This window comes from Aulostomus chinensis, chromosome 8 (genome assembly GCF_037954235.1).
Source record: "Aulostomus chinensis isolate RoL2024-O1b breed Wild chromosome 8, RoL_Achi_v1.0, whole genome shotgun sequence".
NCBI classification, from domain to species: Eukaryota; Metazoa; Chordata; class Actinopteri; order Syngnathiformes; family Aulostomidae; genus Aulostomus; species Aulostomus chinensis.
In genome coordinates, this window is record NC_141327.1 from 2,908,011 (window position 1) to 2,935,000 (window position 26,990).

Consider the following 26,990-nt stretch of genomic DNA (forward strand, 5'->3'; position numbering starts at 1 on the left):
CAGCTGAAGGATGCGTGTCACTGTCTCAGAGAACCGAACCATTAGCCGTTTGTTGTGTCGTGGATATATTTACTGTACTAGAATATCCAGATGGTAGTTTAGGTGGAAGAAGAAGCAAAACGAGACGAGACGCTGCAAAACAATTAGTCTTTCACATTTTGACCAGCTAAGACATTCGTGACTGGACATTTTAGTCATGTGGTATCTGATCAAACAGTCACATTTTTATTCCATTCAAGTTCATGTTTAATTTACACCTTTGTCTTCGCTCACATTCTCCATCATTCAAGTCAAAGATAGAGGACTTATTCTTGACACATTCAAAGTTTTGTTCTCACGATCTAAACATCCACCCAGACTGATAGCTTATCAGCACACAGGATTATTGCCCAGGGTTTTGTACTCAACAAATTGGTGTGGAAGGTTTTGAGGAGCACGCAGGTGTGCAAGGTGCTGCCCATCAGTTCAGTGCTGATTCCACTAGTGAACCCCCAGTCCAGGAACGTAGTGGCGGATCCGGCCGTCCTCGCAGCTAAAGGCACCACAGGTACACACTGGGCTGCTCGAGTGGGTAAATGCTCACCCTCCATTTTCGTGATGTGATTTGAATACGTGAGATCGTGGTACAAGACCCTGAGGCTCATTTCTGTGCCTTTTCGTCTGCGTGTGATGATACAAAACAACACATCAGTCAGCATGCGGAGGTGACACACCTGTCAGGTGGAGGGATTTGTGCTCACTAACGCTGATCTTTACACGTTTGTGAGCAGAAACTTGTGAGAAAGGAACTCGTGTGGACGAGAAGTCTTTTACTTGAACTTGTGGAAGTGGAAGTGGAAGCAGACGTCTTTGTTCAGTGTAGATGAGCAAGAGTATTCTGATTAATGCTAAATCAATACAGTAGTACTCCAACAACGACATCTGGTATCCATGCGGCGTTTGTTCACTTGCCACTTTTCAGCACAAACTTCTATCTCCTAAGATTGAAAAGCCACAGAAAACCTTTCAGCTCTCTTCCTTCAGATGCCTGTAAGAAGCACAAGCCATCAGCTCGGAGCGGAAGAAGCAAGAGAATAGAGACATGTTTCTTTGTAAATGGCGGGACGACGCCAAAGCTTATTGACAATGTCTCTACTGACATGAGGTCAGACCAAAGCAGAGAAAGAGGGAGCGAATAACACTCAGTGCTTTTTACTATGAGACCGATAGGCAATTCTCCCCAACGCCAGAACTAATCAATGAGCCATTGAATGAACCAGAGGATGGAGCGACAGAGTGAGAAAAAATAATAATAATTCCCCTCCACACCATCCTAATCAATGAGTGTGATGGAAGAAAGAGATGCAGGAAGACAGAAGACATCTTTTTCTTTCTTTTTTTTTTCCATAACAATGAATCGATGAGCTTTACGTAGAGAGGGAGAAAGGGGGAGCGGGAGGGGGAGTGGGATCAAACTAAGAAACATCTATTTGAAAGAGATTTGGAAGAGAGTCGAGGCGAGGCGGTCATTGATCAGACTAATGAACCTCAGGCTAGTGGCTGGGATTTAAGCCTCAAACACACACACACACATGGAAAAAGGCCACAGACACACTGCTCATGTCTCAGGCTGATTGCAGAATGGAGTCACTTAAGTAAATCAAAACATTGTAGCTGACTCCATACAAAGAGACTGGGGGGGGGGGGGGTCTGTCTGTTTTCTGTCCTTGCAGTGGAGACGTGACAAAGTATTTTGAAACCTTCTGTCAGAGTTTAGGTCTTCAATTTCCTTGGGAATTCTTCCTTCCTGGTAAGCTCTTCTTTATTTTCGCAGTGCTACTAGAGATTTGGGAGGCTTAATTGCTGATCACTGGGTTTTTTTTTCTTAGTCTAATTATTGTCGAGCAGCCTGCTAATCTCACTAGAGATTAAGGGCAAATGTTCTGTTTCAGCAAATAGGTGTGTACAGTGTCATGTGATGACCCACGGTGGTCCCACTGGGACTGAGTGGGCCACAGACATGAGGGTGAAGAACACGTAAGCCTCGTGTCGTCTCCCGCCGCGTCAGAAAATAACCCTGTCTGGTTTGATGGGTTTATAAAGCACGAAGCACATATGATCACCAAATTCTGTGTTATAACCTCCAGCTCATTACCCCAAGTTTTAGTTTACTTACAGGAATTCAGGGTCAGAGGCCCTCATTCGGTGAACTGTACCTCACTGAGCAAGAAGCAACATTGCAAGGTTAACAGGGAAAAAAATCACTCTGTTTATTCAGATTGTTGTTGTGTTTCACCTTATAAAATATCTAACTGCACACTAATTTCTAATTTGCAGCACACACACCATCTATATGTATTCCACATGAATCAGTCGGACAAAGTGCAGTGTTAGTTGTACATGTGAAGGCAGAGTTATTTATCAGTTTTAACATTTTTAGTTTTAAACCCCTCATAAGCAGCCATTGCTGGTCCGGAGCAGCACAGCGTTTGAAAATATGAATGCTACATTTATAATATTAATATACAAATCAAATACAGTCCAGATGAGCACCTTTTGTGTGTTTCTGCTGAAATGCTTTGAGCATTTCATACAGCTCCCCCCCCCCCCCCCCCCGCGTCACCTGGGCTTTGCTTCCCTTTTGTGGATTTGCAGGTTGTAAGACCAGATCAGAGCCAAACATGGCAAAGCTAGCTTATATATTTACACCCTTGGGTCAAATATGCATCTTTGGTGAACTATGAAGGAGGATTTAGTGGAAGCTCAACCATCCTGACACCGCATATGGAAGCCAGAGTGAATGAAGCCATGGCTGGTTTACAACTATGCAGTTTTGACATCTATTCAACGTGTTTTGCTCTTGACGATACACAGAAGAGTCATACGGACCAGCGGTTCTCTGCATCCTGGAGAGGAAAAACTCGCTGCTGTGTGTGAGATGGGTCGGACAAAAATACTTTGACAGACAGTTTTGCAGGGTGCGTGATTCCCCCTGCGTTGTGTCGGAATAACTTCTTACATTTGTAAATTACTGAGGAAAGTGAGCGTAAAAGTAGAAGGTCTTGAAGATGAGAAGAAAATCACTACCACACCCTGAAGGCAACTGTAATTGTACAAAAGGCGTGATTATGTTTGCGTGGTGCGAGGCAATGGCGAGCCGCCCGTAGACAGCTGTCAATATTTGTCATGCTGTCGTTGTCCTGGTCAGGACATGGCCGATGTTACAGCCTTTTTGATTGAAAAGATCCCACATCCTTTTGCACTTCTTAGAACAGACTTGCCTGTCGGTGTGAGATTTTCATGTAGGAGAGCTGTTAGCCTCAAGAGGCTGGGCACTTTTAGTGGTTTCTCTTACCCATGAAGCAAATTGGAATGTGAAGGCGATAAAAAAAGGAAGTAGAACATACATGGAAAAAAATTAATCCCGGTGGCTGAGAAGACAGAAATAAATGGGCATAGATTAAAAAAAAAAATAGCTTAAGCAAAGGAAGACCCGGTGACTTAGAGGAACACAGTCTTCCATACTAACCACTTGGCCAGAGCCGGAGAGGCAAGCACTGCTGACTTGGCAGGAGAAAATGAATGAGAGAATGAGGGTGCGAGAGACAGAGAGGGAAGGAAGGCTGGATGAGGGGGTCAGTGCACTGGTGCTTCAATAAGGAGAGAAAAATGTGTAGCACTGATTAGAGGCTCTGAAAAGGCTGCAGCTGCCTACACTATAGGACTGAGTGGAAGAGAGGATTGGAAAGTAAGAGGAGAGGTCAGATGAAGAGGATGGCAGGAGTGTGAGGGAGGTGATGGGAAAGGAGAGGTATGGCAGGAGGGGAGGGGAGGATGAAATCCATACTTGAGAAGAGGGGTAGAGGAAGTTGGGCGATCTTGTATTGCCTAATACTGATACATTCGTCTTTCTTCAACCTCATCTCAACGCTTCCTTGTCATTCATCTGTTTCCTTTGTTCCTCTCACTTCCCCGTCCACTTGTAAGCAAATATTGGCACAAGTCTCAGTGCGCCACGTTATCATTAGTGAAGCTCCTGATAACATTCAAGTCCAGAAAAACCTCCGGCCTCCAGCCTGAGTGATGTCACACTTCCTGCACGATCAGACCATTTTAGCGTGCTCTTTTTCAATCGCTGATAATAACTGCGACTGGAGGGAAATTGAGTTTCCCCCTTTTGTTAAAGCAGTGCTCTGATTTGGATGTTCACTCCCCTTAAAGACGCCGCTCCATATTTCATACTCCAAACCAACAGGGGGCAGTATGTCACCCAGAAGTTGGGATGTCCAACCTTATCGTAAGAAACACAGAAATGTTAACTTCTCATTTACTGAACCTCCATCATCATCCATCAGACTAGTCCACATGGTGGTGCATCTGTTCTTGCTTTTGATAAACCCCCTGGATGATGAACACAGCGACGGTCCGGCGAAGCTCTGGTTAGGTTTCTTTCACTTAGGAAAACCTTGAGTCACTTCTTCCTTCAGGATTGTGTACTTGTTGTTGTTGTTGTGGTTACAGTAACAACCATGTGGTTCCAGTTAGGAGACAGGTGTGGTTTAAAAGAACTCTCCTGACTCACGGTGACATGAGACGCTCGCTGTGTATGGACGTCAGCGCAGTCCCTCCTTTCCTATGGTGAAGGCTTCTGTCTCTAATGCCAGTGTGCTACTATGGTCAGTACAATAGAGACATACTACCTTGTACTACCTCGTACTACCTCATACTTCCTCACACTACCTCTGCCTTCCAAATGATGGCGCTGAAGACATCTGCACTTGCTGCAGGACAGGACATGCCTCCTCTCAGAGCATCTCAGGACTCGTCAGAGCTGTTGTAAGCCCAGACATTTTTCTTGATATTTGTCACATCACAATTTTTTTTTCCCGTGTCAGTGTTTTATTTATGTCATTGCATTTCTATCACAAAAAAATGAAATATATAAATAACTGAGCATTTTTTTAGAAGACAAAGACACAAAAGATCAAAAAGCTGTAAATTCTGTGACTGTGAACGGATAAACACAGTACGTGTCTGCAGGCTTTGTGCCGTCTTGTTGTAGAGGCTGCTTTCGTAGGTTATGTTGCAACATGGCCTCTAGGTGGTTTGTTTCTGGCCCTCTGATAGGACCATTTTTAGCAGGATCGGGTCAGTTTGGGTTAGTGTTGTTTACGGAACCAGGAACACAGCATTCACATCATGTGCAGACGCCAGCAGCTGCTTGTTGTGGCTTGTTTACATTGAAATGTTAAGATACAGACAGCAGTTACATTTTACATCATCATTTTAGGAAACCAACAGAGAAAGTGGCAAGATCAACAGAAACATAACTCTTTTTAGGGATAATTGCAAAAAAAATTGCAACTCCTTATTTTTCTTGGGGAAAAAAGTTTAAATTCCCTAAAAGTCTGACAGGAATTATTTTCAAAATTGATGTCCCACTGAGTTAGTTTTGAAACTGCTCTCTGTTCCAAAGTAAAGATAACAAGCAGGTGCAGGTGATATTAATTACTACCGCTACCCTGGTTGCACGCGCACACGCACGCACACACACACACACACACACACACACACACACACACACACACACACACACTTATGCACACAGTCATCTAAGGTCTGCAACATCTACTGGCGGTTCCTCAGATGCACAACACTCCATCCCCTTCCCCATTCTTGTGACCCTTTAAAGAAGCAGTTGAAAATGTTCTTTATTCAAGCACGAATTTGTGCGACTGTCCCACTGTTATTTATTGCTTGTGACTGTTCTCTTATGTTTTTGGTATTGTTGCACTTTAATGTGTCTCTTTTGTTTGCTTGCTGCGATCAGAGTTTTAACCTGATTTGAACTGTTTGTGGTGATTTTGTGTCTGTGAAAGGTGCTACTCATGCGTGCTAGCACGCACACACACACACACACACACACACACACACACACACAAAACAAAAAGACATCCCTTGGACATACAAGTGTAATGACCGAGTCAATGATGTCTGATAAATACCATGTCGGGGTTTTTCAACAGAGTTGTTGTTGCATGGCCACCTTTGTGTGTGTGTTTGTGTGTGTGTGTGTGTGTGCGTGTGTGTGTGTGTGCGTGTGTGTGTGTGTGTGTGTGTGTGCGCGTGTGTGTGTCTCTGTCTTGCGTCTCAGTGCAGCCTCAAGGATAACACTCACCACTTCAGTCAACAGGTGTGCAGTCTTGGAAGAGTTGTAGCATTTATTCACTGGCAAACCTCTGTAATGCCACTTCCATGCCAATAAGTGGTGGTGACATCACTTATTGATGGGTGGCAGTTTTGTTTCGGCTGCAGCAGAGAGGTCTACAAGGCTTGAGCGTCACAAATACTTGTAGCACTTGTAGATGTACGGACGCTTCTGCACTCCCTCAATAGAAGAGCTTTGCTACTCAAAATCCATTGGGCTCCCGAGAGATGAGTTTAGCTCCAGTACCGAGTTAACACCAATACTGGTAATGCAGCTGTACACACGCCACTCTGTAAAATTACTACCAACTTGACACTCACTGTCACGCACACATACTTTTCCTCTCTGGCCTGTAACCTCACTAATGTTCGGCACTGAGTCATTCCTTAAAGGAATAACCACGCATCAGTCACTTGCCCGTAAATGTAGGTCATTTTTGTGACTTGAATTTATGACCAACCTGATGTTATTCTTGGGACGACTCTGCACTCTCATTTTTACAGCTCACTTCTTTCTCCCGTTAAGAGCAGACCTCTGGTAGCCAGACATGACCTCATTTATTCACCTCCTCAGCTCTTCATCACAATGGGGAGAATGTGAAGTGACGCACAGACGCTTAGTCGACAAAGAGTTAATCCTGATGTTATGCTGCTTTGTATGCAGCTATCATGGTTAATTCGATATGGATGGGAAAAAAAAAACGGTGAACATTCTAACCAGAGACTCTCCTCTGAGCACTGATAGCCCGGAAACGGACATTAATATCGATGAAAAGGTTGTATATTACTGGAGGAGTAGGCTTGGCTAAGGAAGATTGCTGTTTGAGGACTTCATTGCCCATGAATCCTGCTCTCAGGTGTCAATAATGCTGAATGCTTCAGAGGAGAGTGTGATGAAGAGGTCCAGCTGTGACTGGCTCAGCTGTCATTGGAAGGATTCCCTGACACCGCAGTCTGTGAGTGACTGGTACATCACAAACCTCAGGGGAGAAATTATAGACAAAAACTCGTAGTACCAGTAACTTGTAGTGCCAGGTCTAACTCACCTGATGCTATACACAATTTTAGGTAGTCAGCAAAACATTACTTATTTTGTAAAGTTAAATCCAAAATCAGAAAAGTGTGAAGTCCAAAGTGTTGTTGTCACTTGTGCCACTGCTACTCGTCCTCTGCTAGCACGCCATGTTACCACATTCTTCCCGCCGCACTCCCTCTTCTTTTTTAACGAGAGTAAATGGCAGCTGTCTTCTTCAAGCTTCTGACATTTGGCAGACATCTTCCTCTTCCTCTTGATTCATTTTAAGAGCGGTAGCCAACATTTACGTACATGACAGAGTGAAGAAATTTAACAAAACTTGTCTCTTACTCTTGAGCTTAAAAAAATAAAAGTAACAAAACTGTTTTTTTAAAAAGTAGGTCGTAGAAAGTACAGAAATTCGTGTTGAAATGTAGGGAGTACTACTCAAAAGTTGTCTTAAACACAAAAAAAATCATACAAGATGAGAAGGTAACACGGTTAAAGGTAATAATAAGGATATGTATTGCTGAATAAAGTGCCACCTGTCAAGCAATAATTAAAAACTTCAGCAGAAGTTTGTGCAAAATACATTCTAGTAGTCAGACTTTAGGAGAAAGTACAGCACAGATAGATGAAAAATTGAGTTCATTACAGTGCATAAGTAGATTTTCAGGTACTACTTTGTACTTCTTTGCTCTACCCACAAATGCAGTCTTTAGTAGAAATAGCTCTACTATCAGAGCGTAGGACTGCAGAGACGCAGCAGAACTCTTCATGGCTCACGTGATGGCACTTTCTCTCCAGCTCGCTCCAACCGCTACACCCGTGGCATTTGCAAGGAGGACACCGTTTGTAAATTGTCAGACCTGCATTTAATTCTTGATTAATTCATTTCTGTGTGGAAAAAGCCAGCAGGAATTAATTTAGGTGAATATATTGAAGACATACCGTGTGGCCCCCCTTTTCGTATTCTGATGGAATCCAGACTGGTGTTAGCTTAAATGACTCCTTTAATAACTTGTCGTGAAATCCCTTCCTAGGACTGCTTGTGTCTAAGAGGATTAGCGGGATGCTAAACGCTGCCGTTAAAATGCTGTCTGAGTATTAACTGTCAGTCTTAGCTGACCTGTTGTAGAAGCGCTAAGAGCTGCGACCACCCCCCCCACACACACACACACACACCCAAAAGATTCCGTCCCTTCCTTCCCTGAGCAGCATCCCATTATGTTTCCATTTCATGCTTTCTCTTTCTCTCGTCCCCTAATACCTTAACACAAGTTACTTTTGTTTCTGTCTTCAGCCCCCACCCCTCCCCTCCATGACTCGTTTTCTTTGTCAAGGTGATGTGTATAGTCAGATGGAGTCGCCATGAAAACACCATTTTTATAGCACAGGAATCCAGGAACAGGAGTTATGATGGGGGGAGGGGAGAGAAAGAGCAACATACACGCACACACAAACGTGTTTGTTGTACTACATACACATTCACACGTTGGTTTAACACACTCAAATCCCCAATTACTACCAACACATTTCCATTCCCAACATCAACCCCTGTTCAAATGTTAACGTAATCCTAACTTAACCCCAACCCCACAAAAATACCCAGCGCTAAAGGGGCAGATGGCTTGCTATTAAAAGTTGAACTTGCTTAAGTTTTCTCTGTAAATAGAAAAATATTTGAGGGCTACGCCTCATTAAGTCTGCTGATGGAGTCATTCTTTAAAACAGACCGGAGGGGGATTGGTCTCTGTTGGCTAAACAGCACAAGTGTAACTGGAGACCTGAGATCAGACCAACCGTGACGCCAGTCAACATGTCGACGCTCCCACCAATGAGCGCTCAGCCGTCATGACCACATGGTTGCATGAGTCAGCGCTCATGACTCCAACAACACCCTCTCCAGCTCGGCCTTCGTTTTCATCTCAAATTAGCAGCACTTCCCCCAGAGTTTGTATTTATGGTGTTCTGAGCTCTTGAATATGTTTTTCACCTGTCAATCTATTTTTCTGTTTACTCCAGAATGCAGAAAGCACCAGCAAAGTTTTTTAGCTTGAAGCTAATGGTGCCTGATAGCTACCATTTAGCAACAGCAACAAAACGCACTTCTTGAAAATCTCAAGGTCATTTTTTTTTAAATTGTTCGTGTTGACTTTGTCCAGCCACGTGCTCAGTAAAGAACAAGCGCCGATTTGAGCCAGAAACAAACGCGCAAAAGCATTTTTCATTCCACACGTGGCTTGAGATTTTGTTAAAAGGACATTTTTGATCAGTTTTTCCGTTGGTGGCTATGGAGCGCCATTAGCATGAAGCTAAATATACCTCTCTACATTCTGGAGTCATCACAGATGTGGGAAAGAAGTTTCTGTGATAGCAAGGCACCTATTTGTGAGTACTTGCAAAATACATTAGTTGGGTGAAGTATCTCTTCAGGTTAATAACCTAAAACAGCTCTTTACTTCTGAGCTCGCTGCTTCCCTATTTGGACCTGAAACACACACCTGCTCAGGGTCATGACTCTAGCTTGCATCCATGTGACACTGTCATGGAGACAGTTGCAGTGCAGACAGACAGATGTATCAAACACCTGCCAGAGAGGAAGAAGCTCTCTCCCTCTGGTAGTTCCCGCTGCATTAGAAGTCTGCAGCACCACATTTAATCACGATCTCTCTCTCTCTCTCACACACACACACACACACACACACACACACACACACACACACACACACACACACACACACAAGGTGAAAACAATAGCAGCCTCGCGCTGATGCGGCTGATAATTATTACCTCAGCCATTTGTTAATTCCCAGCTGTCTGGAGCAGCAACCATGTCAGGGATTTTTCCACTTGGCATTTATTTCTGTTCATTACCACTCTCGACGACGGTGTGAAAGCTCTCGGCTGCGCTGAAGTGAAACATCTCTACATATACTCACCTGTCCATGATCTGGTTGACGGTACCAGTTCTTTGTTGCAGATAAGACACACACCCACACACACACACACACACACACACACACACACACACACACACACACACAAAGAATCCCTGGATTGTGTTTAAGTGTTGCTACTCATCCAGTGAGATGCTTTATTGACACAATTTATTATTCATATATTTACATTGATATTTCACATCCCTCAGACCTCTATTTGCATTTATAAAACATTTTCCTTTATAACTTTTCAGCTTAAAATAAGAAAACTTTATGTGCTTTTACAAAGCAAAGAGAGTAAAATGATAACAACATGCAAAATAACTGGAATTTGTATTTTCTCAAGTGAAAATGAGTACCGGTAAATGCTATTTCTCCTTTGATGAAATACTCTAAAGGAAAATAACACTTTGTCACGAGTTGTGTTGTAAACTTGTGGGGCAGGGCCTACTTGATTGCCATTCAGACAGGAAATCAGTTCAGTACTGTTTCTTGGCATTAAATGACTGGATTAATAATTACTACAATTATGTTGTTATTGGTGTGGCCTGTGACCTTGTATTTCACAGCATAAACAACTCCAATCAGTGCAGAAATAAAACACTACAGATGGAACTCAAAATCTTCCATGCATCACCTCAATGTTGATCATGTCATTTGTCATTGATTGGAAAATAATTAAAAGGCATGTTTCACACTTGGAAGCAGGTTGACCTAAACACAGTAGGAGTAATAATCAATGCAGGTTTTACAGCTGACAGTGACGAGCTCTGGGGGAGTTTCCTCACCAGTTCAGTGCTCTTTTATTTCCTGCCCCGCGTTTAGGGCCACGCACAACTGTGCGGTTTGTATTCATTATCATGTGTTTCAGGTATAAGGTCCCTTTCATATGTTGTATCTCCAGACGTCTCCCACTGACTGATGAATAGCAGTGGTTCCTGCCTGCACAGGTTGCAGTTGGCCAGCAGGCCAGCAGCAGCGCACGGCCGGAGGACTGAGGAAGGGCTGCTAGCAGCAGAGGCGCTCTTGTGAAGGCCGTGCAGCCCGATGACTCACAGCCAGCCAGAGTGGGAGTGATGGACTCCCTCTGGCTGTAGAAGTCTGACAATCAGAAGATCTTGATGGCTTTGGTGGTGCGAGACTCTGAATTGAACACAGCCATGTAAACAAAGCGGCAACCTGAATATGGCTGTAGTCACGGTAACAATCAGCTTCCTGTGAGCGATGCAAACGCAGAGCACAGTTTTCTGCATTATTAGCAAGGAAGCACTCAATGCGCCTCAGAAATGTTTTCAGGAAGGACACTATTCATCTCTAATGAACTCAGGTAAACACCTTGCTGTGGAGTATCATGATTAGTAATATTATCATTATTTAGAATGAGGTCAGTGTAAAGGATCATTGAGAGTTTCACACCAGCTCACAATGAAGACAAAAGTAGAGGCCACAGGTGAAGAGTTCCACAGCACCTGCAGAGAAAGACGATGGTCACCAACCCCGCCTACAAGGAAAACATAGGTTCACCTCCTACGTGTTTGCTGCATCGCTGACGCTCACTGGCAGCAGGAAGTTTAACAAGTGCACAAAACTGAAAGGCTGGTTGGGTTTTGGGTCCAATAACAAAAACTAAACACCATCGCGCTACTGATGGTCCCACAGCTTCAAGGCAGCAGTCAAGATGTTGGCACCGTTCTGGATGTATTTTGATGGATCTGTATTGGCAAAATAATTGCTGCTCTGACCTTTTCGTTACTCTACTCCACTGTGTTTCGGCCTGTAAGCCTGCTTGTGTTGCAGTGCGGCTCTCCCTCGCAGCAGCCGACAGTGTGATCATTGCACCGCATGTGAGAGTGAAATGTAGTGTGTTGTTGTCAGTGCCATCGATTTGTCCGTCTTCAGCAGGACAACCGCTCAGGCGCTGGTGCTTGGTCCAGGGAGGAACTCCTCCATTGTTGAGGAAATTTGGCATTGTGAGAACTCAAAGCAATATCAGACAATGATCTTTGGACAAAAATTAGGCCTTTTTGTAGAACTTTCTGGAAATACATCCCGACACGATGATAGATTCAGTCAGGGTTCGACCAGGTCCCGGTGGGGAGGGAAGGCTGGAGCAGCGATGGGTCTTCCTCCCTTCCTGTTGTACGACGTTCATATTTAATCATACAGATAATTGAAGATGATCAATCACGTTTGAACTGCAGTCTCCAGTCACAATGCTGGTAAGTTAACATCTTACTCGCAAGTCTTCTGTAGGGCTGTCAAGGGATTAAAGTCAACCTCATTGATTGCTTTCCTTTCAATTGTTCTGGCTTAATCAAATATATCAATTTAGGCTGTGAGAAAATGAAGAATAGCTCAATTCAAATAGATTTTCTGAAATGTGTGAATAAAGAAATCCAAATTTTGTACTGATTTTTTTATTTTCCTGCTTTCAAAACAATGGGATGGATGCAATTAATTACATTTTTAAGATACTTTTATACAATGAATGAATCCAAATGCTAAGCCTGATTAGCAGCAGACTGTGAACAGAACTGAAGGTCTTAATGAGGCGTGATGTCAGAATAGTTCACCTGAGAAGATATAGAATGCAAACATTTATGCTGAGTATTATATGTTGTATTTTAAATAAATCTGAACCATAAAAAGGATTTGTAGGAGTTGAGAGTTGAGCCGTGGAGAGAAACGTTGGCTTTAGTCATTCAAACTCAGCAGTAACTTGCAGGTTTGACGCAGTTGTAAAAGCTGAGGAATGTTGTGTTTTGTTGGTACTGTGCTGGTGTTTTATGAGTCCAGTCCTCAGAAAAGTCCTCCAGTGAGTCAGGAACCAAGCCAGTTCATGGTCGGTCAATGGATGCCCTCTTCGAAAGGTGGCCAACAAACCACAAACTTCTTTCTTTCCTTTAACACGAGCAACATTTATTATTGAGTGCATTGATTTAAATGTCAGCATGTGTGTACCACTGGGTTTTTCTGCACAATACACAGAGAAGCTTGGGGGGTTGCAGCCTACCGCCTCTGCAGCAGCGCGGCTCATACTTGTGATCTTCGTTGCCATGTAAGGCTAAGCCTGTCCCAATGCAGCCATCCCACCTTCAGACATCTCATTCCTGATACCCTCTGTCTCTCCTTTCCTCTGTTCTGTCTCTCCTTTTCCCCGGTGGGGGTCATCGAGCAGAGAGGGGCACACTCTGCCTTCATGCCCCACAAAGGTGGACGATGGCTGGGGCAAGATACATGCCTCACTCCCCTCTCCTTGCTGGGAGTCCAGAGGTGGAATGAGTTTTCACGCTTCACAAACCTCAAGTCTTATCTCCTCAGCTGACCTCTTTCAGTCTGTCTGGAGTCTTTTTTCCAGGATCGACTCTCACCCCTGTTTTCTTTTTTCCTCCTCTAAACCTCTCCCTCCTGCCCTGTCTGTCTTTGTCTTTCTTCCTGCCCATACCTCTCGCGGTGGCTGTCTCTCAGTCCATTTTGTTCTCTCTTCACCTCATCTAAACTCTGTTGACCATTGCTGTTGTTCTGGAACTTTTAATTGACTCCCCATGACACCCCTGATTCTTTTTCTGCCCCTTTTTCTTCTGACCTTGTTCAATTTTCTATCAGCAGGGACTGAGTTGAACACAAACCCTGGCCTGAGCTTCAATTGGCCTTATCTTGTTCTGTTTATCCATCTATTTTTCACCATTATCTCTTTTTTTTCTCAAATGACTTTTCCTCCTGTCATGAAGGTTTTATCACTTTTGCCATCTCGGGCCATTGCCTCTGTGTCTGTTATTGCTTTTATCTGCTTGTTATCTCCTCTGTTTCTTTTTAGTGCTGCTTATTAACTAATTCATTTGATATTCCTACTCTCTCTCTCTCGCTTTCATCTACAACTGATTTATTCCTGTTCTGCTTAGGCAAAATTTTCATCCTTTTTAAGAATTTCTCACCACGCCAAAGACTATATATCAGATACTGTGTATTAGGCAGTGACATATCCATTAAGGAATGCACAGCAACCTGGGAATACTTGAATAAAGTGATCTTTCCCATGTGTGGATGGACTTAAACGTTAAGAAAAAACAAACAAAACCTTAGAAACTCTGACAAGCAAAATGCTTATCAAGGAGTGAGAGAGGAAAGATGGAGGGAATGATATTGAAAAGGAGGAAAACAATAATATGATGGCGACGCTGCGGAATCAAGTGAAGTTGCTGTGGTGCTGCTTGACTGTGTGATTTAAGTTAGCATGCTGTCACCCTGCATCAGAGTCCAGCTGCTTCTTCCTTTTTACGCCAACTTCAGTTCGCCGCTGTCACAAATAACCTTCCTCTGCAACACAGCACCTCACTGCTCCGCTGAGACGACGATTTACAAGCTTGTTTTCCCGAGAAAAATGACTGGGTAGCACGTAATCGAATTACAGTGACAGATACCATCTAGTGGCCAGAGTAATTATGACCGGAGGAAAGTAGAAAAGTAGATTACGTCAAGATACATCGAGAACATCCATGTAGGAGTCATGTCAGGGTGCAAGATGGGCTGGGAGACAGCCAGCAGACCCTCAGCAAAAACGAAGCTAATCCGTTAAGTACCTGGAGCCGAAGTGAAGTACTGATGCAGAGGAACGTATGTCCCATCAGAGGATGATTGTCGTCCACTTGCATTTTCATAGTGACCACAAAAGCAGGCTTAAATTTCCTTCTCCTCTCTTTTTCCTCACACTTTTCTTGTTCATTTATCTGACAAGTTGTTCCTCCTCTTGACGATTCAAGCGCACAGCAAACTCCCTCCGGGAGCGTGTCTGTAAAGATTTTCAGTCATCCAGGTCATGGTATGTCTTAGTGCTGGACTCGCTCGAGGTCCTTGAAGATGTCTCTCCTCCTCAGTTCAAAAGCCTCAATTATCGTCCAGGACAGACATGCACGTGGACTGCTGAGGACCCTGCTGATGCAGAGTGCTTCAACTTACACTTGCCAGAGTCCCTGTTCCACACGTGTGTGCAGCAGTTGAGTGTTTACCAGGGACGCCACGCACAGGCCTGACCGTCCGCTCCGATCGGACCTGACAATAGACCAGCAGCCTGCTGGTAGAAACGTGAGATCAGCAGCTTGTCTGATCACTCACAGTTGTGTGGTCGGATCAAATATATATTTTTCTATTATAAATGGAAGGTTTTTTTTTAATGTTTGATTTTGGGGTTTTAGTCTCTCTTTTTTTTTTGAATGAATGAAATAATGGGCTTTAAAGTGAGGCATAAACAGCTTTTACAAACAAGTTCATTCAACATTTAAGTCGAGATGAAACAAAGATACAAAGACTTCATTTGTCTCTGAGGGGGACCTGACACCTGGTGGAGGAGAGACACGCTTGACGGACAAATGTCCAATAATCACATAGTGGAAGGAAACATTTTCTTTTGTTTTGACAGCCTACTGAAAATGTTACACTTTAAGACACAATGGAAGGTAAAAGGGACTATTGAGCCCCCAGGCTGAGTCGTAGGGGGACATGAGTGAAGGTGTGGATGGTGTTAGACTGCCTGGGGAGGGATCGTCCTACATTGTAAGGTACATCACACTATGACACCACTTATGAGCCGCTTACAGGTGAAATGTCCTGAAGAACCTCAAGCCAGAGCAGTTGCTTCTGTGTGGTACCTAGACGTCCCTGTGGGAGGTAATTAAGCAGTGACTGAGAGTGCTGGTGCTGGTGTGTGGGGCTCCTGGACCGGAGGCCAAGTGCCTATAGATTAACTACAGAATAGCACAGTTGGATAATCCTCTTTATGAGATGATCTTCATGCTGTTGGAACATGTGTGACACATGCGGATAGAGTATTCAGAGCTGTGTGGCAGCTAGATGAGTAAATAGGTAACCAAGTATAATACATTTGAGTACAGCCCACAGAACTCTAATGAGAGACATTATCTTGGCTTTATTTTCTCATTCACAAGGTTAAAAGTCTGTGAAAAAGACTGAAATATCAAAAAATGCCTTGTTTGACCAAACACCTTTTAAACCCCATGTTTAATAAATGAGATGGCTGACGGATGTTGAGGTTTGTAATCATGAAATCAGAAGAGCTGGGTCCATTATTTATCACCACGTAGTGATTTGTTGGGAGCTGTTGCAGGAGGCAGTGGCTTCTCCTTAACACTGATTGTGCATGGATTTTTATGTTGGTGGTGTTTTATTTACTTTAACTGAGGGAGTGTGAATACATTTAAAAATCTCATTTGACCAAATGCCTTCTGGTAATGGATTTTGTTCAAAATTGATCGGTGGAGAAGTGGTGTGTGTGCGCGCGCGTTTCTGTGTCTGTGTCTGTGTGCACGCATCCTGATTTTTTAAGTCTTCACCATCAAAAGAGAAGATTCATTGCCCAAGAGGGTGAATGCAATTTTATTTCTTTTTTTTTAATGTTAAAGGAATTTCCATTGTTGATATGATAAACTCAGAAAATACTTCAATTTGAATGCAGAAGTATCACAAATCTAAACTGACTGCACGGCTGTGCTGCTGTGCTGATCAGTAGAGGCTTGATTTTCATCGTCACTCCACTGGTTAGCACTCGTCACCACCAGGTTCTTGAATGTCCCTGACATGTTCTCTCAGTCTACATGAACTTGATAGAATAAATACAGTATATACATCAGGCAGTGTGTGTGTGTGTGTGTGTGTGTGTGTGTGTGTGTGTGTGTGTGTGTGTGTGTGTGTGTGTGTGTGTGTGTGTGTGTGTGTGTGAGAAAGCTGCTCGAATACTGTGCCTCACCTGGATCGCCCACCCGCTGACTTCTAATCTGATGGCTCAAGTAAATGCAGCTATGACGCTTGTCAGTGGCCTGGTGGGACCTTGAGCCCTGCTGCTGTGCCTGGACCTCCCCCCAGTCAGAACCACAGAGCAAAGTGGTGCCTCGAAGGACAAGCTCCTTCCTCCCTGCTGAGAAACTCCCCCGCTTCACCCTCCTGTTCTGGTTTAATCGCTATTATTGAGCCTTATTTCAGCTGTTTATTTTACTGATGTCACCGCTTCATGCTTCAGGTGACACCATGCTCTGCTGCTCTGTTTTTGAGTGTCATAAACTGCAAGAACCAGTCAGTTGGAACAAAGTTCTGGTCGGTTCAATACTTTTGTAAGTGCAGACGTGGCTGCAGGGCTCTTGAGCCGGCCAGGTGTGGATGGGCTCGCCAGGCCCGGTCCCTCTTCCCTGGACCGGTGATGTCACCTCTCCTCACTCCACTGACCTCTTTGCTCTCCTCACTGATTTACATACCTTCATCCTTTATCTGTCCTTCTCAGGGTCCGTTATCCTCTCTCGCTCTCTCTTCACTGTTAATCTTTCTTTTCCCTCGCCATTTCAAATGTGAGACCAGTGTGTGTGTGTGTGTGTGTGTGTGTGTGTGTGTGTGTGTGTGTGTGTGTGTGTGTGTGTGTGCGCGCATGTTTGTGAATAGTTTTTGTTCTGTTTAGGTTTAATCGGCAACATTCTGCCTTATTTTCTGATCTGAAACCCGAAAAGTTGTCAGGATTGAACCCTGTTGAATTTAGAATGCGGGGACATTGATTTGTACTCAGCTATCAATTAGGGTTAGACCGCTCCGTTGCCTCGCCAGCATAAGGGATTGATTATTGAGTTTGTTGAGTTCCAAACCTGACCGCAGCGTGTCAGAGCTGCGTAGCTGTCGTCTAGCTGTTATTAGTAGAGCTAGTGACCATTCCAGTCCTGCTCCTGAGTTTAAATTTTCCGTGAATGTTTTATTGACTTTGTCCACCCAACAGCGCAGTTTCAGAATTTACCACTGATCAGTTTCTCAGACTGTTCCACCAGCTCCAGCGATGGTGGTTCCTGCACATGCTATCAATAACTAAATTGGCAGTTTTATTTGAAATCATAATAGCTGCTGGCAGAAGATCTTGGAAAAAAGCAGACTAGAGACTATTTGCAGACCAAGCAGATGGATTTTTTTTTTCTGGCAAATAATGATGTATGATTTATGTAACACCTCAGGGGCCATTCTCACAAAACATCTAAAGACCATGAGTAGCTCTATACTGGCTAATTTGGGAAAAATCCTAAAAATAACGGCTGTGTCAGCCCTATTTGTAAGACTTCTAGGGTTTGTTTTGTTTTGGGATTTTTCACATGACAGCAAGTCATGAAGCAGAGCGTTTTTCTCTGTCAGCTCGTAGAGACAGGCAAGTCACACACCATATCTCACAGTAAAGAGAGCAGGCCCGCCTCGTAGCAAAATGCCGTCTTGAGAGGAGGGGAGCTCGTGATGCAGGGGAACAGGTAGCATCAAGCCACCGAGACGACTTTGCCAGAAAAGTGAACTCCTGCTTCTGACACCCAGCTGGCTGCCGACTGACAAGCCCCGTGTCCTAGTTGGACATACGCTTGCGAGGGATGGCGGCTGTCCCTGCGGCTCTCACGTCTCCTTCCAGGGCCTTTTCTGGCTCACCCCTGCTGGTCCCCTGTCTGTGCCTCAGTGTCCCATCTCTGCTCCCCCCCCCCCAGTTGTTCCAGGCCAGTGCTCGGCATGTGCCCCATCCATCCCCGCTTGCATCTCAGGATCTGTCCGTCTGTTCTCTGCCACACTTCCTCCTTTCCACTGACCACCTGAAGTTGAAGGTAGACTTCAGAAATGAAAGTCTAGCTCTTACACGATTTAGTTTTTGTCCACATCCCTGATTGTACAGAGAGATGAGTTATTTTGTTGGAAAATAAGACTTGTGTTGTTGTGGCTGTTTCTGCAGAGGATCAGATGCTGTTGAGGGTGATGGGCCGCCTCTCCGTGGATCGTCCCGTTCCATGTGTCAGTGTTGATGAGAGTTAGCAGGAGCCTCGTAGCCGCCACACTGCCCTGCGTCATTTGCCTCCCATGTGGGGGCCCCTCGGGTCACATTGGTTTAGAATTTCCGTCAATACTTTTTTCTCGGTGAGGGTGTTAGCCCTAACCTATATTAGCTCTTGGGTGAGGTGTTCCAGATGTCTGGCCTCTTCCAGCTTGGTGACCTTTCTAGGACCTCACGCCCCTGCTGGCACGGTTCTCTTGGTCTCATTTACACATAAACAGAATGTGTTTTTTGTGCTTACAGGCACTTTAAAATGTGAGTGTTACTTCCAGAAGACGTTCTCTGGGTTCATTTGGCGCTGTCAATGAGTAAACTCACACATATGAAACTGTTTTTCACCACCGTTTCCTTTAATCTGACCCTGAGCACGGCTGAACATTCACATGTGTAAAGTGGAATATCACGTCATTGTTTGTTAGCATGAATGTTCCTCTCAGTTTCTGCTGGTCTATGCTTGCGCTTTGTGTGTGACTGTGAACTGCCTGGTATTGCAGTCACACACACACACACACACACACATATGCTGCAGTGTTTGAAGACAAACACTCACACGCTGAACACACCTTGCATACAGATTTTTTTAATATAAAATCACAGCTTTCATTATACCCCTGGAATAGAAAACTCACATTTCAGAGGCTCTAGTTGTTCCTGACACACACACACACACACACACACACACACACACACACACACACACACACACACACACACACACACACGACTGAATTGATATGCTCTACAAAAGCAGTCGTTCATCAGTCAGGTACAGCGACACATCTCCAAGCCCCCCCTTAAGATTTACCTGTGTGCTGTGTGGTGAGTAAAAGGTGTTCAGATTTCCATTTGCAGTGATGACACACGGTACAATGCCTTTAACAGTTATCCAGAAGTGTGTGTGTGTGTGTGTGTGTGTGTGTGTGTGTGTGTGTGTGTGTGTGTGTGTGTGTGTGTGTGTGTGTGTGTGTGTGTGTGTGTGTGTGTGTTACATTCAGCCTTGAATGTTTGCATAAGTGGAACATTCGGGGGAGCACTTCCTACTCATCCATAAGTCCTCCCTCCAGAAAATATCTCCTCTGTCTTTGCTTTCTCTTCCCTCCAGTCAGGGCAGCGGAGAATGAATAACAGCAGGGCTAAAAAATGGAGGCGTGATGCTCTTTATAGAAATCAAATAGAAGCATTGCCATTCATTTACTTCAGAGCACCCTGAGGAGGGAAAAGGAGCCGGAAAGCACTGGGAAAAAAAACAGCAGGGAAAAGTTGAAACCAGGGCAACTTTGAGCAAATATTTTTACAAAGACGAAGTGGGGTTTTGTGAAGGCCAATCACTGTTCAGTATGCAGCCTGGCGGTGCTGAGCAGCGTGTTGGGATATTCTCACCAGCCTTGACCGGCCCATACACTGCAGTGAAATTTACATAGTGGTTAACATCCGAAACCCACACTTGGGCTTGAACACCGGCTGTGATAGCTACAAGCTTTGCTTTTTACATGCGTCTCCAATGATGTTTAAAATGAAAGAGATTGAAGTCAGTTTAGAGATTCAAGGACGGTGTGTTTGTCCACAGATGCAGCGGGTGACTGTGTGTGTGTGTGTGTGGGGGGGGGGGGGGGGATTTCTCCATCACTGTTATACATTCGATTTAAAATCTCATTTTGATATTGACAGGAATAACAAATACATGACCCTGAACACATGACTGGTAGTTTGCTCTGGGGAAGGTTGCCTCGGGGCATAGCTGGGTTCAAACAGAAAGGAAAAGAAAGAGCTAGATGATTAATGCAAAGAGGCTTACTGTACCATCATGTTCTTTCACGGCTCGTACATGTAGGAAAATACTACGACCTACTGAAACAGGAGGAATCCGTCTTCAGCCTCTACTCCTCATGAATAAATCAAATTTTTGAGGGCGTGAAGATGTTTCTAAATGCTTGAAACATTGCACACATAAGGTCGAAATTGTGCACACTGATGTGCAAAAAGGCCCTGATAGCAACAGCCTAACATCCTACAACACCCTAAACTGTAGTGGTAACTGCAGTACATTTCACCAAACACCTCAAGAAATCTTTGTTGGTGCCCTGAGCATCAAGTGAATAAACAAATATATAAAAGCAGCTGGAAAGGAGAGGAATTGGGATTTTTGTGGGGAATAATGTGCTTTATTACTAGCACCACCCACCAGCAACATAATTCAAAATACATCCAAATTACATAGCGGTGTCTCTATTGGATGTACAACATAGTGTGTGTGTAGTTAGTTTGTGTTCTGTGTGCTGCATCGTGGAGGAATCCAAATACCCTGTTGCTCCACGGTTGCCATGGACGCAGATGTGAGCGAAGGTGTGAGGGCTCCTCAGAGTGGATGTCAGCTTTAATTGGACTTGAATTCTCTTTTATTTATGCTTTTTTTCCCCTATTTTTATTTTCCTGGTTCAAGACCAAATAAAATCATGGTGTCACTGATAACAGAGACATGGACAAAATGTAAAAGAACAGAGAAAAACACAAGTTAAATGCAATTATTGTGATGTAGATGAGGGTCCTTGAAGCCTTTAATATTATTTTTGTCTATAAAATGTTCCCTTTGAAGATGTTTGAGGGGTGTTTTTTTTTTTTATTTGAGTGATCAAACCCCCCAAATGTGCATCTGGTCATGAACGGGTGGGAATCATCAGGCAGAAAGACACACGTGTATCTGCTTATGAGATTTTAGTGACTCCCAACATTCACACATGCACACATGAGCCACATGATTAATTCCAACAGGACAAAATATTCATGCATCAGCGCCAACGCGTGTGAACCAGCAAATGCATATAGTCAGTTGATAGACACTGATTCCATTTTAGAGCAACCACTTAAACAGAACCTTCTGACTTTCTAACTGGAGCCAGGAACGGACTCCCAAGACACACCCAAAGCCACTGTGTGTATGGGAACGTGGCCAGACACCTCTTAACCATGAAGGCAGTTCATCACTCACTTGATAAAAAATAGAAACAAAACAAAAATCTAGAGTCTGTCCATTAATAGCCTCAGACCTGCTTCCTTTGGTGCTGCAGATTCCTGCCTGTTAGTGCGACGGGACTCGTACCTCCTGTGATGAAGAGTAACGTCTGTGTGTTTCCAGCTGAGGTGTCACTCTGGTTTTGATTGATGTGGAGCTGCAGGTGTGTACAGAAGTCATTATTCTCACCTGTCCATTACAAAAAAAAACCCTCAACCAGCAGCACATCTGCTGTCCTGAGAGGCTGCTGAGCTGAAAAATGAGGAATCCAACGCTAATTGGAAGTTTTAATCACAACATGAATGACACGCTGAAGTTTGTACTGTTAAGTCGTGTCAGTTAGGAACACTTGCATCAAAATGAAACATAATTGTCATTGCAGCAGGTTTAATTTGGCAGCGTGGCTACGTTCTCGGACCCCCCCCCACACACGCACACACACACATGCACACACACACATGCACACACTGTACGGAGCACACTCAGGAGCAACGAAGGCACTCTCTTGATGGATGAGGTCAGAAACAGAACGTAAAGGAGAAAGCGGACCACGGTCAGATGATATTAGAGGGATGTGGGCCCAGCCCGACTTGGTGGCCCAGCTGCACGAACGCTGCTCTCTCTTAAATGCAATGGGATGTGATTAAAGTCCAGCATCCATCCAATTGTACGTCTCCTCTGATGTTCACAGAGCAACCATCCAATCACCACGGCCCCACCCTGCCTCCTGTGCCACCCCCTCAACGCCAGCAGCCCTCCATAACGGCTCTCAACCAGTCCCTGAGCTCCACGCATCACGCTGGCCAATCTCTGAATTCAACCCGGCAGCTAACCCCTCCTACTGGAAGCCCGGCCCCCGTGGCCGGCCAATCACCAGCAGAGCTGCAGACCACGCCCCCTGAGAGCGTCCCGCTGCAAGACAGCTGGGTGCTGGGTAGCAATGTGCCTCTGGAAACAAGGTAAACTCACTCATCACTCACCCAACATAAGAATCCTCCAGCAGCTTCTTTTGTCTCTCAGTCCTGAACATCAAAACAGATCAAAAATCAAATGACAAACACATGCAGGTTTGGCAAGTTTAATAAGTCTTTTACCAAAACAAAACAGTGTCCTCAATATTCCTGCAGAAACCACCAGTTGTGATCTACTGCTTTAGATTATAAGCTGATTTTTATCCAGAGTAGCAATCGTATCAGGCGCACTGTCATTGCGGTTGTGTTCCTAATAAATCTTATTCTTTGTCTCAAGTCCAAGCTCTCTCTTGTATTCTGCGAGGTGCTGCAGTGTCTGATGTGTTCTGAACCCTGAGTGGAGTGACAGCGATACAATAACCAAAATTAGAATGAGAATTAAAAGCCAGAGGAGACACTCTTGACCCTGTTTATGTAGGTATAAGAGCCCTAGACTCCTCAAGTGATTTGGAGGGAAGGGACTCACAGCGAGCTGCGAGGGAGGGAACTGGATCGGCTCCTCAAATGATTTATGATGAATCGCTGCACGTGACACTGAAACATCGGGGCGCTGTAACTGAGAATACAGAATTGCCACATAGTCTCTGGCGTCAAGCTGCAGCTCTCTCTCTCACAGCTAATAGCTAAGTTGAATTATGATTGTCTAATTATACATACAAAGCACTGCCACTGACCACATAGCGTGTTCCTACCTTTAAAGGAAACTGTGGCGTCAGGAAGTTCTGACGAGCCCCAGAGCGCACTATTATGTAGAGCTCAAGTGCACCCGAGTGAGATTTTACCGCCGGATGATTTACTGAGGCTATTGTATTGAGAAAGTAGAGGGATCAGAGCAAAACTTAGAGAACTGAACTTACTCTTCCAGACATATTTATATATAGACTTGATAATAGACTCGCTTCAATGATGCATCTTCATTCATATTTTACAACAAATGTTGAAAAAGAATTCTTAACTCTGTATATTTTGACTGGTTTATTTCAACAACCCTGGATGTGCAGAAGCGCTCTTTGTATTGACATCATTCCCTCAAGTAGAATCTTGGTAAGCTGCCCGTTGCACGTAGAGGACGGGGGGTTGCTGCTCCGCCCCGGTGAGGTTGCTGCTCCTCCCCGGGGGGGTTGCTGCTCCTCCCCGGGGAGGTTGCTGCTTCTCCCGCTGCACGTGTGCAGCTCAGCTTGTCAGTCTGATCAGGTTTTGCACCTAAAGTAGTGACCAAGCCTCATCTGGATCACATGGATATTAAGTGTGTGAGGGTCACTGCCTCTGAACTTGAAACTGGTACGAACCATAAACCCTTTGAGAACAAGTCCCAGCTCTTTCTGACCTGAAGCATCATATATGAGTCGTAGAGACCTGATGTCATGTCCCCAGAAGTGCAGCTGTTACTGATTTATTGATAGTTTGGATATTCACCGAAGAGCAGGACAAACCCAAGTCTTTCCTGCTTTTGGTGTGGCTCCTTCTGCTGCTTGCAGCTGCCTTTTTAAAGCACACAAGAATTAACGAGTGCAGTATTTAGTCGCATATTTTTTGCTGTAGAACAAAATCAAAATGTGTTGAGCGTTTGTTTGACATTCCCATTCTAAAAAAACGACTCGAGGACAATCACGATACTACCTTACCTCCTGGTTTCAGTCCTGGGCAGCTCGACTCCTCACAAGTGGCTGTTGTCCAGGACTCCAGCTGGTATATTGTTTTAGGGCCTCTCTCTCACACACACCCCCCCCCCACACACACACACACACACCACCACCACCACCACCACCACCTTACAGTCCCCAGCACAACTACACACTGTATATTTACTCCACGCTCACAAGGATTCTGAAAAGACTTCATGTATTCCTCTTAAATCACCATGATGTAACAAATAGGGCATCAATAACACCCCGAGGGACGAAAAGCATGTCGAAACGGAATATTCAGCAGCATTCATCACACGTAGATGTTGATCTCAGCATGGTTAGTGGGGATCCGTGGCTTTCTGTCATTATTTAAAGCAACTCCGGCATGATTATGATGTGTTCTCAGTTGCAGGCGGATCAACACACAGCAATTAATCATCATGAGACCTGAGATGACGTTGCTGAATCTGTCAGTATATCAGCGAGTCGACTAGAGCTGAAATACACGAGTCATGTGTTCGAGCTTGTAAAAGTACACGAAAGTAAAAGGACACAAGAGCCAGTAGATTTTTTTTTCAGACATTTTGCAAGTTTATCAAGTTATTCTGAAAAAAAAAAAACATCCCACATGGTGTCTGCTGTTTGCCATGAAGATGCGCCGCCAATAACTTGGCTTTTCTTGTGATTAAATTCATTGCTGAAAAGAAATGCAGAATAATTTGTATGACAACCCCACGTCATTGTGATACAGGAGGAGAAAGATGTGTGCGGCCGCAGTTCGGGCGATGACGTTTTTGTAGAAGGACGGCGGTACGTTATTTATCATGTGGTGCCAAAACCAGATGTCAGTCGGCACAGTTGTGCGCATGTGTGCAGCCATTAGAAATCATTCTTCTTTTCACACATTAGCTGCAGTGATTTCAAGTCAATTGCACAATATTACATTCTGGTGAAACCAGAACCCTGCTCGCTAGCCGCTACCGCCGGCTCCCCTCTGACAGAACCATACTTTAGTGTATTCTTAGGTTGTGAAATGAGCTTGTGCATTGGATGGGCGCCATGTTGGGAACAACTGAAGCTCCGCTCAACTATGTAGGACATCAACAATGTTGGAAATTTGTATGAATATGAGCAAAAGTATCGTTCATAACTTTACATGAGATATACAAATGTGTCATGAGAATTTGTTGCCAGATGAGGTAGAAGAGGCACAGGGTGAGGAACGGCATTAGTCATAAATTCTGCATCTGGTTTCTTGAATCTATCCCATGCAACACACACACAAACACACACACACACACACACACACACACACACATGCACAACTGTAAAGTGAAGATGATATAATGAGGGACCAATGCGTCTACAGTGTGTTGTTTAGGCAGTGACAGTGTATCCAAATATACACTAAATCAGCACACACAACCTGTAGTGTTGAGAAAAGGAGTGGCAGATTAATAGACGGAGAGATGCCTGGCTTTGTAATTCTCAATTTCTGCTATGTGCATGCGAGTCTGTGTGTGTGTGTGTGTGTGTGTGTTTGTGTGTGTGTTTGTGATAATTTGTGGACTTTTTGGGTGTCGTTAACCTTGACCTTTTATTCACCAGGCAATTTGTAGTCAAGTCTCTGTCTCACTGGCTTTGTGTAATACCCTGGGAGAAAAATGTGGGTGCTGATAGATTGATAGAGGGGGAAATGTCTGGCTGTATGATCTTTACAACCCACAGCAGTTTGGGGTGTGTGTGTTGGGGAATGTTTGCACCGCTGGGAAAGCTAAATCCTGTCTCTGGTCCGGCTTTATATCCATATGAAAGGCTTCAGGATTCACAGCCTCATCATTCAAAACTGTCCACTCCACATTGAAAAGACAGACACTGTGAGTATGGGTTCGTATCATGGTGTGTGTAAGAAATAGCAGACCCCACCGCCTTGTAAATCTCTTGCTCACTCTGGCGCAGGCACACACGGACACACACACATGCACAGACACACACTCACACACACACATTCAGACAGACTTGCAGATGAAACAAGTTGTGAGGCCTCCAGGAGTTGGAGTAAGCTTGCAGGGCGGATCTGAAAAATAAATGCTGTGTGACCTGGAGGCGATCCCTGCATGGCAAATCAAACACATCCCTTCTCGGCTGGACGCTGCAGTCAGCACTCATTATCTCTCCTGCAGACAGAGGATCCCAGCGTCTTTAAAGATGAATGTACTGTACTGTCATCTGGGCCGGCTCTTTATTTTTTTCTCCCATTTTCCTCTGTCTAGATTGATCCTCATTATCTTCTAGCAGCACACATTAGCGCTGAGGTCTGCCCGTGAATGGAAACAACAAAGACTGTCCAGTTTACTGTTACTGGAGGCCCATAATGTGTCTTGGCGGTCAAA

General features: G+C 44.4%; 1 protein-coding gene across 5 annotated transcripts in view; it reads left to right on the forward strand.

Moving 5' to 3' along the window:
* Positions 1 to 26,990, forward strand: part of tenm3 (teneurin transmembrane protein 3) — a 469,376-nt gene that overhangs the window by 305,710 nt on the left and 136,676 nt on the right. For all 5 annotated transcript variants that reach the window (XM_086210453.1, XM_086210454.1, XM_086210455.1 and 2 more), the window contains one exon: positions 22,690 to 22,957. In XM_086210453.1, coding sequence (XP_086066579.1) covers positions 22,690 to 22,957 — 268 coding nt within the window. The remainder of the gene's footprint in view (positions 1 to 22,689; positions 22,958 to 26,990) is intronic.